Source organism: Corvus brachyrhynchos, unplaced genomic scaffold (genome assembly GCF_000691975.1).
Source record: "Corvus brachyrhynchos isolate BGI_N302 unplaced genomic scaffold, ASM69197v1 scaffold266, whole genome shotgun sequence".
Taxonomy (NCBI): Eukaryota; Metazoa; Chordata; class Aves; order Passeriformes; family Corvidae; genus Corvus; species Corvus brachyrhynchos.
Window position 1 is genome coordinate 518,233 of NW_008238633.1, and position 12,871 is coordinate 531,103.

General features: G+C 43.3%; 1 protein-coding gene across 5 annotated transcripts in view; it reads left to right on the plus strand.

The window, feature by feature from the left end:
* FAM120A (family with sequence similarity 120A) overlaps nucleotides 1-12,296 on the plus strand; it is a 42,128-nt gene extending 29,832 nt beyond the window's left edge. For 2 of the 5 annotated variants that reach the window (XM_017737323.1, XM_017737322.1), the window contains exons 12-17: nucleotides 908-1,117; nucleotides 1,957-2,140; nucleotides 3,000-3,146; nucleotides 4,590-4,731; nucleotides 8,758-8,854; nucleotides 11,348-12,296. In XM_017737323.1, the coding sequence (XP_017592812.1) occupies nucleotides 908-1,117; nucleotides 1,957-2,140; nucleotides 3,000-3,146; nucleotides 4,590-4,731; nucleotides 8,758-8,854; nucleotides 11,348-11,659 (1,092 nt within the window). In that variant the 3' untranslated portion in view covers nucleotides 11,660-12,296. The remainder of the gene's footprint in view (nucleotides 1-907; nucleotides 1,118-1,956; nucleotides 2,141-2,999; nucleotides 3,147-4,589; nucleotides 4,732-8,757; nucleotides 8,855-11,347) is intronic. The other 3 variants (XM_008636018.2, XM_008636019.2, XM_017737324.1) reach the window with 2 other exon arrangements.
* The last annotated feature ends 575 nt before the right edge of the window (nucleotides 12,297-12,871 follow it).

Below are 12,871 nucleotides of genomic sequence, written 5' to 3' on the forward strand. Positions count from 1 at the left end.
TGTCGGTTAACTGGAAGATGCAGTAACTCCCTCAGGGTTGTTACTGTCTTCACAGGAAGCAGCTTGTGAGGTCAGACAGAAAGAGCAGCTGGATTTGAACCCAGCTATGTATCTGCAAAATGAGCGGGATAGTCTTTGGGCTCTTAAAGGTTGTTTATGCATAAGGAAGGTGGTAATGGAGTTTAATTTTAAAATTTAATACCAAGGTCTTGAAAATGTTCCCAAGCAAGGGCTGATATTTTGAGAAGTATTTCAGAGAACACCAGTAGTGATATTTTCTTACGCCAGAGCTAAAAATACACTTGCTGCAAGCAAATCCTTTTTTGCTTTGACCACTACCTATTATTCACTGTTTAATTCTACCTTTATGTCTCTATCCTGCATCCTAAATAAAGCTGTTGTATGCATAAACACTACTTTGTGTTCTTAAAGCAAAATTTTGAATCAAACTAATAGAAAATCCATTATAAAGGAGTTCAGAAGGAAATGTGTTGCATGGGAAGAAAAATGGACTTTTGCATTGAGGTCATTCCTGAGATGTTCTATAACACATCTCAGAAGATGTGTTATAGAATTTGGACTAAAATTTTTGATGAAGTTTTCTAGTGCTAATTTCCTGTAAGTCTCTTTAGAAATAGTTTCCTGGGCTTTGTGTTGAGAAAACAGGGGTTTGTGTTTATCTCTGGCCTCCAGAGCAGGTGGATGGGACCACAGCTTTCCTGAAGATGGCAGCTCTGCATGCACAAGCGAGAGGTTCCGGTGCATTCTTCTGCTCAAACTTCTGAAAGTCTGGATGACCTTTTAAAATCCCTCTGTTTGCAAGAGTTTTGAAAAGAATATAACTATTGGAATAACTTTGAATTACATCTCATTGCAATCTTACTAAATTTACCATGTTTTTAAACAGATTGAGAATTTGGATCCCCGCGGAATCCAGCTGTCAGCTCTCTTCATGAGTGGTGTGGATATGGCTCTTTTTGCCAACGACGCCTGCGGACAGCCAATTCCGTGGGAGCACTGCTGTCCCTGGATGTATTTTGATGGGAAATTATTCCAGACCAAGCTCATCAAAGCAAGCCGGGAGAAAGTTCCGCTCATTGACCTCTGTGATGGTCAGGTGTGTAGTTGTGCAGGGTGATGGAGTGTCCCATGTGCCCACAAGGGTTCCATGGGGTGGGTTGTCATCATTCACTTCATGTGTCATCTCTGCTTTTAAAGGCAAATATGAGGAGAATGGCTAATGGCTGGGGTTTGCTGTTTAATCCCTTATTTCTTGATGAGTAGGATGGCAGTTGGGTGGATTTGGAAGAAGGGCATCAACTTGAACTTGATTTTTTTTTTTTTTTCTGTCTGAAAAATGAAACACTGATATGAATGGCCAAGTTGGAAACTCTCTGCTCATTTGTTCAAGTCCCATCTTTTTGGGTCAGACTGTCCAAAGGACTAAGCTGCACTGGTTTTGTAGTGAAAGAAAATTGGTGATGTCTAGCTGATTTTACAGACTGTGAAGTCATTCTTGGGGTCCTCAGCTCAAAATCTTTTCACATTTCTTAAAACCATCTTAAAATACAAATGAAGGAGACTTTTGTTGTATCCAAATGATGCAAAATTACTATGTAACTGTAAAACCAGGAAACGGATAAAACGGTTTACTGAATAACCCAAACCTTTTTTGTTTTTAACTTTTTGAAAGGTATGAAATTGTATCCCTTGTCCTTTCTGACTTGAGGGAAGCTGATCCTAGCTTTGCCACTGATGGTGTGGTTCCTCTCAGGGTTGCTACCCTCCAGGCATGTTTCAGCCTGTATGCAGAGACTCTGGTTTGCAGCCTAGGTTTAGGATGATGATTCTCCTCCATTACTTTGTGTTTTTCTTTGAATTTGTTGTGTTAAAGTAGCTTTATTCAATTGAAATGAGAATTTTAACATCCTTCTGTGACCTTCTCTTTATTCCTAGGCTGAGCAGGCAGCCAAGGTTGAAAAGATGCGTCAGAGCATCCTAGAAGGATTAAATTTCTCCAGGCAGAACCATCCTCTCCCTTTCCCACCTCCACCTGCCATGCCTTTCTATCCAGCTTCTATGTATCCTCGACACTTTGGGCCAGTCCCACCACCTCAGGGCAGGGGGAGAGGCTTTGCTGGTAAGTGATGGGACAGCGGTGCCACACGTTACCTTACCTTGCCCATTCCCAAAACTACCAACCCTGTTCAATTTCATAGGGAAAATACATAAAAGCAAGTGGTCAGCTTGTGTTGGCATGTGCCAATCACTGTATTTTGGGGTTGCTTTTATTAGCCCAGTGATACGGAATGTGCCGTATTGCTGCGTATTTTCATCGGGATTTTAGTAGCTGTGCCAGATCAAAATATTTTTACTGTTGTTGTAGAACTAGAAAAAAGAGCAATGGATCGACACTGGGTGGTATGAAAAGGCTCTGATTTGCACAGTAAATCGCTTCAAAACATTTATAAATTAACAGACACAGTTTAACTGCCAGGGTTGAAGACAACCTTTCCCCCTCCCCACTCCTCTGTGTTTTGCTACAGTCATATAACCATTGGCACCCTCAAGTGTAAATACTGACATAACCATTCCAAGCTCCTCTTAGAATTGCTCCCTTCCTCAAAATCTCTCCGTACCAAGCTCCATAGGTGTATGGATACTGGACAATGGCATTCCAGGGTGCCATGACTGTAGCCACCAGACCTCACTGCCAAAAAACTGTCACAAGCCTTTACAACACCATAGAGTTGGGATCCCATTCCAAGCCCCAAGGCCTGCCCTTCAGCAGAGACTCCCTGCTGGCTGAGACAGCAGGACTCCTTTGCCAGGGCTCTCTTGGTGCGGTGCTGCAGCTTTGCCCACAGGAGCCCGGCCCGCGGGAGCGCAGCCCTCCCAGCTGGCTCTGGAAGGGTGGAAGGAGGCAGCAACCTCTCTGCTGGGGCCTTCCTGGTTGCCTGGCCCCCTCACAGCTTTTCCCCTGTCTTTCTTTACCCTGGGTCTAACAGGAGTCTATGGCTTCGGAGGCCCTTATGGGGAAACAGTAGCCACAGGCGCTTACCGGGCCTTCCGGGTGGCGGCAGCAGCAGGACACTCCGGAGCCTTCTCTGGCAATGACAGCAACAGGACTAGCAAGTTTCAGGGCGGTAATTATACCCAAACCCCTTTTCTTAGAGCTTCTGGCAACGGCTTCCTCCACTGTACGGTTTGGTCTGAGGCTTTCCTACTGACTCCCTGTCTGCCTAACTGTCTCAGCTTCCCTCTCTAGAGCCTGCCTGGGCTGCTGTCCACTCTGCTCCCCGTCCCTGCCGCAAGCCCCCGGCGCCAGCCCTCCTCGTGCCTAGAAACCCTCCTCCAAATACAGGAGAGCCCGAGACCCAGCGGGGCAGGTTGTCTCCTGTGCTCCCACAGGCGAAGAGGGCATCAGTAACCCACTGGCCTCTGCCTCTATATTAACAGGGATTTTCCAAAATCTGGGGGCAGTTGAGCTTTTTGCAAAGACCCAGCCTAGAAATTACTGACTTTGGTATTACTGCTGAGGCCTTCTTTGCTGGCATCAGTGCTGGCATGGACACAGGAGTGGGATTTACTTCCCTACCTGTGTGCCCATGCTCACTTCCTGTATGATGTGGGATGATGGAAACCTATTTAGGGTAAATTTTTCCCACGTATTTAGCTGTTCTTTCTGGCCTCTAAACTTTTATCCTAAGAGCAAACATACCTCTAATGCTTCATGTGTGAATAACTCTGGCCCTGCAAACCATCTGCATTTGGAGCTCAAGGACTTGCACAGGGAAGTAGGAACCTTCTGGATGTAATCAGTAGTGTAGTTCCCAGCCTATTAACACTGGAGACTAATTATGGCTGCGTAAACGCTGTGGTTTGTAACCCTTTTGGTGCTGATGGTCTTACCAGTAACATCTTGCTCAGTTCACATACCTGGATTTCTTGAAATACGTGTTATGCCCCAGAGCTGATTTTTCAGGGCAGAACACTATGAAGACATAAGCAACTTGAACAGAAGCTACAGTTGCATCTTAGACAACTGTAATTTTAGCTGCCTTCTTGGAGGGGGAAGGATAAACCCACCTTTTAAACCAGATCTGTTCGAATGCTACATTTTTATAGCAACTTAGTGTTAGTACAGCTTATCCTGCCTAGTAAGTTCTTTATTGCCAATATAATCTGTGTGGTCTATTCTGATACTTGCTGTTGGCTAAAATGTGCCTTGAACCTGCAAGAATTTCTTCTTCATTAGAAGTGCAGGAAGAAAGCAATCTTCATCCAGCTTGTAAAATTCCCCTTGTTTCTTGAGGCTTATCTCAAGTATATTTTTAATTACTGAAACTGAAGCATTCATGTCAGATTATTTTTCTTTTCAGAATTCATATCTATTTTTAAAAAGGGGTGGGGGAAACACTCTTGGAGTTCTAACACTTCTGAAATACTGCAAAATGAGCAATAATCTCACAGTATCCATAGAGGAAATGGGATATGTGGTGAAATCTGGGCAAACCAGCTTTCCGTTCATTTGGAGCTTTACTGTGATGATTGTGAAGATCAAAGTTTGGTTTTGCTTTTATGTGCAGGAGTCCAACCTATTCCTTCTCAGGGAGGGAAACTTGAAATTGCCGGCACTGTAGTCGGCCATTGGGCTGGAAGCAGACGTGGACGAGGGGGGAGAGGGCCATTTCCTCTGCAGGTGGTGTCCGTGGGAGGACCAGCCAGAGGGTAAGTGCCGGCCTGGGAATGTGCTTCTCATGTGGGATTTAATGATTGGGGAAACAAGGACAACAGGGAAAAGTTGGAGGCAGTAGAGATTGCATATGACACACTGTAGGACACACTGGGTCAATTATACCCACCAAATACTCAGGAAAAGCATTGGCATTCGTTTTAAGAACTTTTTTAGCCAGTTATTTGTATAGATATAAGCATTTCTATGTGTAAATAAAATTCATACCCAATCTGAGATACATAGAGATATAGCTATATTTGTATGTATAGCTATATATACACACACACAGAGGTTGATTTTGCATGAGGAGATGACTTTGGGACTTTCCCATGAAATCAGTAGATGCATTACATTTGATTCCTTTCTTTTTTGTGGCAGGGCATCTATTAAGAAGCATGATAACATTTTAAATAACTACATTATGTAATCCTGTGAAGCAGAAAACACCTGAAGGACATTTCTAGGTTCAATAGTTCTCTGTTACAGTTGTGATGGAAGTGTGCTTAAAAGAATATTAATTTCTTCAGCTCTTCCACTTCATTTCACTACAGCTGAAGTTACAGGTGCACAACGTGTCTGAAAACCAAGTACTTTATTACAAAAGTATCTAGTTCATTACTTTTAAGATTATATTTTTTCCATAGGATTGCTGGTTCTGTGCCTTACAGAACTCTCTTATCTTTAATTATGGTCGTGTCTATTACAGGAGACAATCCTAAAGCAACATGATTTATGTATTGTGTCTGTATCAGGAGTAGAGTAAAGCTGATGGAGTTATTGCCACCTCAAGCTAGGGAGCAGCAGTGTGAAAGGCTGCACTGCATGAATTCCATCTCTCTGTTAATTTTCTCCAATGTGCACTATGAAGCTTCATGCTGGAGCCAGGGAGAGCTGTTGGAAAGCCTGTTGGTGTTGGGCCGAGTGAGGAGATGGGTTGATCTGAAGGCCTGGGAGAATGGGAGCTGCTGTGGGGACAGGGAGAGGCAGGAGCAGTGGAAACAAATGCAGACAGGTTCAGTGGCACTACGGTGTGCTGTGGGAGCAGAGCTGACCCTTCCAGGGGATCACATTTACCTAGGACTGCTCACTTCTCTAGAATGAGATTCAGCTGCCAAAACAGAAGCATTGAGTGTTGATCTAGGTGTTTCAGACAACTGTCAGGCACCTGTGCGGGCGTGGGGGGGTTTTTGGGAGCCCTGTGCTGATCCAGAGCAGCATCTGGAGACAGTGGGAGTGAGCAAAGGTGAGGAGGCATGAGGCTTGTTTGGGTATCGGGAGACAAAATAACCTTTTTCACCAGTGAAATGAGGTTCTTGGATGATCATCGGTTCTATTTTTCATGAGGATACATGAACAGAAGCTGGTTGCTTCTTCCAGTGACCTGCACTCTGTGTGGGGAGGTGCTGCTGGTGATGGCTGGTGTCCTGCCAAAGCCAGTGTCTGCCAGAGCACCCTGAGCAGGGTCTGGGCTCGGAGCTGGGTTACATCAACACAGGACAGCAGTTCCTCCATCTCCTGAACAGGGAAATACCTGAATTCATGCAGAACATCAGTAGCCAGGAACTGAGAATCCTCCTTATCTGGGAAGTGAACAGATCACTGAAAGGGTGTCATGGCTCCTGCCAGTACCTTTATGACAGAGAAGTATGGTTCTTCAGTAGTAGCTTTTGATTTGAGATAAAATACCTGAGGTTTCTTTTTGTTGGAGGTACTGTCTTAAGGCAGTAACGTTTGGGTGCAAGTTGTCACCCCAGAGACAGGAAAACTGTCAATGCCAGACCTTCCTGTCTCCATCAAATCAGCACCGATAGGGCGTTCTTCACGTGTAGAGTTACTGGAATAGGTCAGAGGGAAAATGACTGCAGGCAGCTTACCTGTTTGTTGGGTCAGTTGATACTAAAATAGGACCAATAGGAAAACATGCTTGTGTTAAGGGTTCTGCCCGAAGACAGAATCACAGAACCACAGAATATTTTGAGTTGGAAAGGAGCTGCAGGTATCCTGGAGTCCAGCTTCTGGCCCTGTACAGGACACCCCGACAACCTCCATCCTGTCCCTGAGAGCAGTGTCCAAAGGATCCTGGAGCTCTGGCAGCCTCGGGCCGTGCCCATTCCCTGGGGAGCCTGGGCAGTGCCCAGCAGCCTCTGGGGGAAGAACCTTTGCTGATACCCAGCCTAAATCTCCAGTGCTTGAACAACAGGTTCATGTTGACAGAGGTTATTTCCTACCAAAGGTCACCAGTACAAAACAGCACAGCAGGTTGTCTCAGTTCATGGCCCAGTTCTGCACACTAGTAGTCCATTTTTATCTCTTCAGCAGAGGGGATCGAGTCAGGCTTGTTCACCCCATTGCCTCATGTCTCTGCAATGCTGAGCTCAGATATTGTTCTTACTGTGTAAAATTATAGCAGCTGCTTTGTATTGGCTTTGATCCATCAGTATATTTAATGTGATTTTGAGGGGGAAAAGCCCTTCTCAGCTCCTTGAAGGGCACGCTTTGACCTTGCAAAAAGAGAGCCAGTGGGGTTGGCAAGGAAGGAACACAGTGAGAGGGACTCACTCTCAAACCACAACTCTTCTGTCTTCATTCTCTGCTGTTGCTTCTAAACCTCAGAATTCGATTTCTTACTGCCCAGTGTGGGAATTCACAGCATGTGAGAGGAGACTGGGGGGGGCACAGGCCAGTGCCGCTCCCCTGGGTAGTTCAGCCTCACTCAGCTCAGAGACCTGAGCTGCACCTGGCTGCTCCAGCCAGCCCCAGTGGGGTTAGGTGTCACACCAGGACCTCCCAGTATCGGGCAGCACATCCAGAGGAAATACAGGGCATTCCCATGCTTCTAGAGCAAACCAGTATTTCTAGTAGAGATTTTTTAGGACAACGGTATTCTTGACATGATAAGGAAGTTCAGTTTCTGCAAATGATGGAATTAAAGCAGTTGTAGCTGAATTCTGGAATTGTTAAAGTTGGAAAAGACCTCTAAGATCATCAAGTCCAACCGTCAACCCAGTAATACCCACCACCCTAAACTATATCTGCAAGTGCCGCATCCACGTGTTTTGTGAACAGTTCCAGGGATGGTGACTCCAGCACTGCCCTGGGCAGCCTGTGCCAGGGCTTGACAACCCTTTCTCTGAACAAATTTTCCCAAATATATCTGATCTAAACTACCCCCCCTTGTCCTTGTCCTCACGTGCAATCCCATACCTGTGCAATGGGACTGAGAATTGTGATTATCTGGATAATGAGAATGCTGGAGAACAGCAGTTCTGACTCACCTGCAAAGTCCTTCTGTAAAATCCTTCAGCAGCTTAGAGCAGGTATTCTAGTAGGTAAAAATTGAGGCACAACTTGAGACCAAGGTGAGGAAGTTTGGTTTTATCTGATCTAATCTTTACTGAATCACACCAAAAATCACCACCTAATGTGTCTAAGTTAGGAGTCTCCACTGGAAAGCATCCCAACTTATCAATTGCCACATGCCATATACAGGTGAAACTCCTTTATTCCCTCAGTTTCTTAGATAATTTTGTATTCTCCCATCAAAACCAAGGCGATTTTTTTATTTTGCCTCACGTTCTTTTATCAGATCCTGTCTGTCTTGTGTGTTTATATGGGGAACTGTTATTAAATGGGGGAAATGGCCTTCTCTGTTGTTCAAATTGCTATTTTTGTAAGGTGAAAGTATTTTGAGCTCTGGTTTTAAAGTGCCATGAGGATAATTTGACACTTGGAAAATGTTTCTGCAAAGCTTGAAAGTATCATTTATTGTTTCTTTAGAAGAGAACTATAGAAACAGACATTTTATTGCTCCGGACCCAAAAGGTTTGTTGGGTTTGATACAATTGCAAGCAATAGAACCTTGCAATTTGGAATTAGTCATCTTGCCTCTTGGAAGACGTGTTGATGACAGGCCCTAGACAGTAAAGATAGGAAAATAATATTCCAGCAAAACTAAATGTAAAGAGTTGTAAACAAAACTGATCTATGTTTTATTCTCTCCCCTCTCCCCACCCCTGCAGGCGTCCTAGAGGAGTTATCTCCACTCCAGTGATAAGAACTTTTGGAAGAGGTGGAAGGTACTATGGGCGAGGTTATAAAAGCCAGGGAGCAATTCAGGTAATGAAGCCATGTGCCTGACTGCAGCACGCTCTGTGACAGGCTGGGCTGGGGTGGACTCCAGACCAGCACCACTTTAACAGCTACAAGTGTTTCTGGCGACTCATGGAAGCTGTGAGCTGCACAGCGGTGACAGGACAGGCTGGTGTCACAGCTCACTTAAAGCAAACTTTGCTTCTAAAGACAGACGTGGAAGAATGTATTTTGACATGAATCCTGTGCCTACACAGCTCTAACCAGCCGTGGGAGTAGAAGAAAATTTAGAAAATGGGAGAAATACAAAGCTGAAACAAATTAGCAGTTCTGCTCCTGCCCCCACTCTTCCCCAATTTCTTTTCTGGGACCACGGTCCAACCTCATGAAGGAAAGTTTCTAGCAGTGAAGGATCTTTGCTGCTGCCATGCTCCAGATCTAAGAGGTCTCTCTAAACTTCTGGGGAATAGCAGAGCAGCCTTTGCCCCCTGAGCATGCAGGCTCCTTTCTGGTGACACCCTGCCAAGCGTCCGTGGATCGTGACTTCTGTCTAGTCCATGGATCCTTCAAATATAGCTGAGGCAGACTGCTGATCTGTATGAGATGCCAGTTGCTTTCAGAGCTCTGTTTTCCTCCCTTTTCCATGGTTTTGGCTGCTATGCAGTTTGGATGAATGAGTAGTAAATAGCTGGAAAAACTTCCACAATAAATATGTCATATGGACATGCCATTTGTCAGGGAGACCTGAGAGTAGGGGGGTGTTTTCAGGTGTCACACAGTAAGAGAGAGAATGTTCTCCAGTAGTTAATGAAGCAACTATTAACTTCCAGTAAAACTTACTGTTTTACAGGTGTAAAAATTCAAATACTTCCTTGTTAAATTTCTGTGTGCACAGACTCTATATGTCTAAAATGTACCTGTGGATCTGAAACTTTACATCTTTAAATAGAAGAGAAACCACTATGTTAATAATAGAGCATCTAATTTCTGAGTACCTTAAGCTTTGAAATAAAGGAAATCCTGAAAACGAGCTCCCACATACTCCAGGCTTACTACATATGGGAGTGTAGTTCAGGTGGTAGCTGCAGGTGTCTTGACAAATGCCATCAAGGTTGGGTATTTGCATTTTTATTAATGATATGTAATTTGGATGGTAAATACTTGTGATCACAAGGACCTGTGTGTAAAATTGTGCCTGGAGAAGAAAGGTAAATGGCATTTTCTATGGACCTGAGCTCATTGCATTTTGTGGTCATCAAGGCCCAATAGGATTTTCTTGTACAGGAAGAGAAAAAAGGTGATTTAAAATGCACATGGCAGGGAGAGCTTCCCATGTCGTGAGTGGGTTGTGATAGCCAGGTGAGGCTGGGCAGTGCCAGCGGCCCTTCTGCCTCACTGAGGCAGTGCCTGTGTAAGGCCAGGCTCAGCCTGAGGCACTTCCTCCCCAAAGCTTGGGAATCTGACCAAAACGAGCTGTTTGGATTTATCCAACACATCAGACTGGTCTGTTTTATCCCAAGATGAGGCCTTTCACTCTTGTCCTGGAAAGAAACTAAAGCATGTCTTGAAAGCTGAACTTAAGGATGTCTATAAAGAGGCATCTTGGCAGTGATCAGTGTCCCTTGTCCTCACATGCAATCCCATACCTGTGCAATGGGACTGAGAATTGTGATTATCTGGATAATGAGAATACTGGAGAACAGCAGTTCTGACTCACCTGCAAAGTCCTTCTGTAAAATCCTTCAGCAGCTTAGAGCAGGTGTTCTAGTAGGTAAAAAATGAGGTTTTTATACTGCAAAGCTGTTTGCTGCTGTTGGAAGTGTCCCTGTCTTAAGCCATTTCTTAGCACTTGACTTTGTGAACAGTGTGACAGGCTGGTGTGCTGCTTCTTAGCAGCCTAACCTGCTTATTTTGGTTTGTTTAAAGCCTATTATGTTTCTGGAATGCTAAGATTAATTATAAATACTTAAAAACTAATTGTATGCTGCATCAGTCTGGTTTTTATGGCTATACTCAGTCTTGTAAGATTTTACTATATGCTTTTTTATGAAACCCTTTCCTAATCTTGGAAGCGTATAGCTTGGTGCAGGGAATAGTGCACGGTGCCTCTGCACTCCTCCAAACACTGGCTGGAAACAGTCAGGTTTGTATTTGAGTAACACGGAATCCTGCCACTGAATCACAGCACACATGAACCAAGAAGTAGAGTTCAGCTGTACACTGATTCTCAGTTTCGGTGTTTCAGACATTTATGTAGCTCTGATGTTGTGAAAGGAGGGCAACATCGAAGTTAAAACTAAAGCATTTGCCCCGGGGGCATCAGAAGGCTCTGGGGAACACCGAAAATCCTCTCTGTGTATTTTGTGGGCCACTTCTTTCAGCAATGCCTAATATTTGGTGTTCACTCACGATCCTGTGCCCTGCATGCTGCCTGTTGTAGTGTCCTTATATCAGACTGTACATTTATATACATTTTTAGCACTGGTTCTTCAGTAATTCTCTTCTTTTTTTAACAACTAGGGCAAACCTCCTTACGCTGCTTCAGCAGAAGAAGTAGCCAAAGAACTTAAGTCAAAATCCGAGGAATCTAAATCCTCACTTGTGTCTTCAGATGGATCCCTGGCTGAAAATGGAGTTGTGACTGAGGAAAAACCAGCTTCCCAGATGAATGGGAATACAGGAGACATCAGGGCTTCCAATCAGTCTGAAAGTGCCTTGAGTAATGACTCTAAAATGTGCAATACGAATCCTCACTTAAATGCACTAAATGCAGACAGTGTTTGCCATAAAGATGATGCTCTTGAGGCCACTGTCTTAAAAAAAGAAGAGTAAACTTATTTTTTATAGAGGGTGAAGGATGTTGGGAAGGGTCAGGATTAGGAATATCTGGAAAGAAAGAGAGCCTACAGTTATGTACATTTTTTCCTTTCCGTAAGAGAAAAATGAGGACTTTGGAAATTCGGATCCCTCTTTGATGTCAGAGATTTAAACAACACATTTTTTTAGTTTTAACCAGTTGTAGTCAAAATGCTACAATAAAACAAAAAAAAAAAAAAAGAGAATGAAGAGCATTTGACTCCCGCACTTAAAATGAAGTATACATAAAGTTTAAACTGGTTATGACAAAAGCTTGTAGTTTTGTTTTTTGAAATATAAAGAAAACAAATTTTGGCAGTCTTTAAGTATATATAGCTTAAAACTATAATTTTTAGTACTTGGCACCATATGTATGCCATTATATTTGATTTTGCATTACTGTGTCACAATAAAGCTTTCTTTAAGGCTTTGATTTCATGATTCTGGGGGGAAAAAGGCACAACCACAGTTTTTTCTTTCTGAAATCTCATCACCGTTGCCGTGGTTCTTTTGTGTTAAAAATGTGCAAACTCTCGAAACTACCAATTCTCAGTAACACTGCAGTTCTGCTGAGTTCAATAGACATCATACATATGTTACGAGCGAGTTAAACGGAGATAAACTTGAAATCATAGAAGATGCAAACGACCTTTCAAAACAAACACAATGTGTTGGGAAACTTTTTGTGACTAATACCATGCATCCGTGATCAATGAACTATGTGGTTTTGAATCAGACGTAGACCATTAGTACTACTATTTGAGCTAAACTTCTGCATGGTTCATGATTTTTAAAGTGTGTAGTTAATATTATGCATGTTATTGTCCTCTTTCTTCCATTCTTACAAGTACTGTGCCCATTTGCAAAACAAAAAAAGCTAATAATCAGTAATAGTCCTATAAAAGATGTTAACTATGTTTAGTCATTGACTGATCTTGCTCTAACCTTAAAATTTTGTGATTATTGACCTCTGTTGCATTTATTCTAAAACTTTAAAAAAAAAATTATCTAGCCGTTTTGAATATCAACGTTACCCTGGTGTACTCATTGCTGTATGCATTATTGTTCTCTGTTGCTGTTTTATGCCTTCATATTAGCAAATATGAAATTCTGTGAAAAACAAAAAAAAAAACGCTTTGATCTTCAAAAAAAAAAGTACCCCCCTTCTGTAGCAGGAAACAAATGGCT